This window comes from Carya illinoinensis, chromosome 2 (genome assembly GCF_018687715.1).
Source record: "Carya illinoinensis cultivar Pawnee chromosome 2, C.illinoinensisPawnee_v1, whole genome shotgun sequence".
Classification (NCBI taxonomy): Eukaryota; Viridiplantae; Streptophyta; class Magnoliopsida; order Fagales; family Juglandaceae; genus Carya; species Carya illinoinensis.
In genome coordinates this window covers 22,232,732-22,233,957 of record NC_056753.1, presented here as the reverse complement: position 1 = coordinate 22,233,957, position 1,226 = coordinate 22,232,732, and the positions used below count along the sequence as shown (strand labels likewise).

General features: G+C 37.0%; 1 protein-coding gene across 1 annotated transcript; it reads left to right on the top strand.

Moving 5' to 3' along the window:
• The first annotated feature begins 209 nt into the window (after window positions 1-209).
• On the top strand, window positions 210-824 carry LOC122301790. The gene has a single exon (XM_043113170.1). The coding sequence runs from the start codon at window positions 210-212 to the stop codon at window positions 822-824; it is 615 nt and encodes a 204-aa protein (XP_042969104.1).
• Window positions 825-1,226: the final 402 nt, after the last annotated feature.

Sequence of the window (1,226 nt, the reverse complement as noted above, 5' to 3'; positions counted from 1 at the left end):
TTAATTGGTCATGTTAGTGTATAAATACATGACCTTGTATAGAGATGTAATTTCAGTTCAACAAATGAGAAGTAATGATACAATTTGCTTACCTCAAATCCTCTGTTTTTCCTGATTCTATAATTTTACATGGTATCAGTAGAAAATGAATACTCTTCTGCATACTCTCTTGATCATTCTTGATCGTTCTTGATTTTTGTTCTGCTTCTATGGCAGATCATTCAAATAGTTCTATCGAAAATTCTTTCGATAATTCTGATAGTGCCTCTATGGCAGCAGCTACTTCTAGGATGAATTTCTCTGACGATTCATCAAGTTGTTATTATCGACACCCTTCTGATAATCCTGGTCCACTTCTCGTATTTGAAATTTTCACTAGTGAGAATTACATTGCATGGAGCCGATCGATGTCAATTGCTCTTATAGTGAAGAATAAAATTGCCTTTGTTGATGGATCTTTGATGCAAGCTACTGATGGTGATGCTCGTCTCTCTGTTGCATGGTTAAGAGCCAACAATCTTGTTCTATCCTGGTTGATGAATTCTATTGCCAAGGAAATCCGTGGAAGCCTTCTATATTTCACAAATGCCTTTGATATCTGGGAAGAACTCAAAACTAGATATCTTAGGAGTGATGGTCCAAGAGTGTTTATTTTGGAAAAGTCTCTCAGCTCCTTTTCTCAAGGTTCGAAATATGTCACTGAATACTTCAATGAATTCAAGACTCTATGGGACAAATATATCAGTTATCGTCCAATTCCTAATTGCAAATGTGGAAATCTTGACAAATGCTCGTGCAATATCCTAAAGAATCTCACTGATTGACAACAACCAGATTACATGATGAAGTTTCTGGTTGGTCTTCATGATTCTTACTCAGCAATCAGAAGTCAGTTGTTGTTGCAATCCCCTTTGCCATCCATGAGTAGAGTATTCTCCTTACTTCTCCAAGAAGAAAGCCAAAGATCTTTAACTAATAAAATTGGCATTCCAACTAATTCACATGCAATGATTGCTACACAATCATCAAAACCAACACCAAACAACAATCGACTGACAAAGCAGAAGGGAAGATCAGATCTAGTTTGTTCTCATTGCGGCTACTTTGGTCATCTTGCTGACAAATGCTTCCAGTTGATTGGATATCCACCTGCATGGAAGGGACCGAAAGGAAAAAGATCCATATCTACACTAAATGTAGCTTCGAATTTCCAAAGATTGCCCACT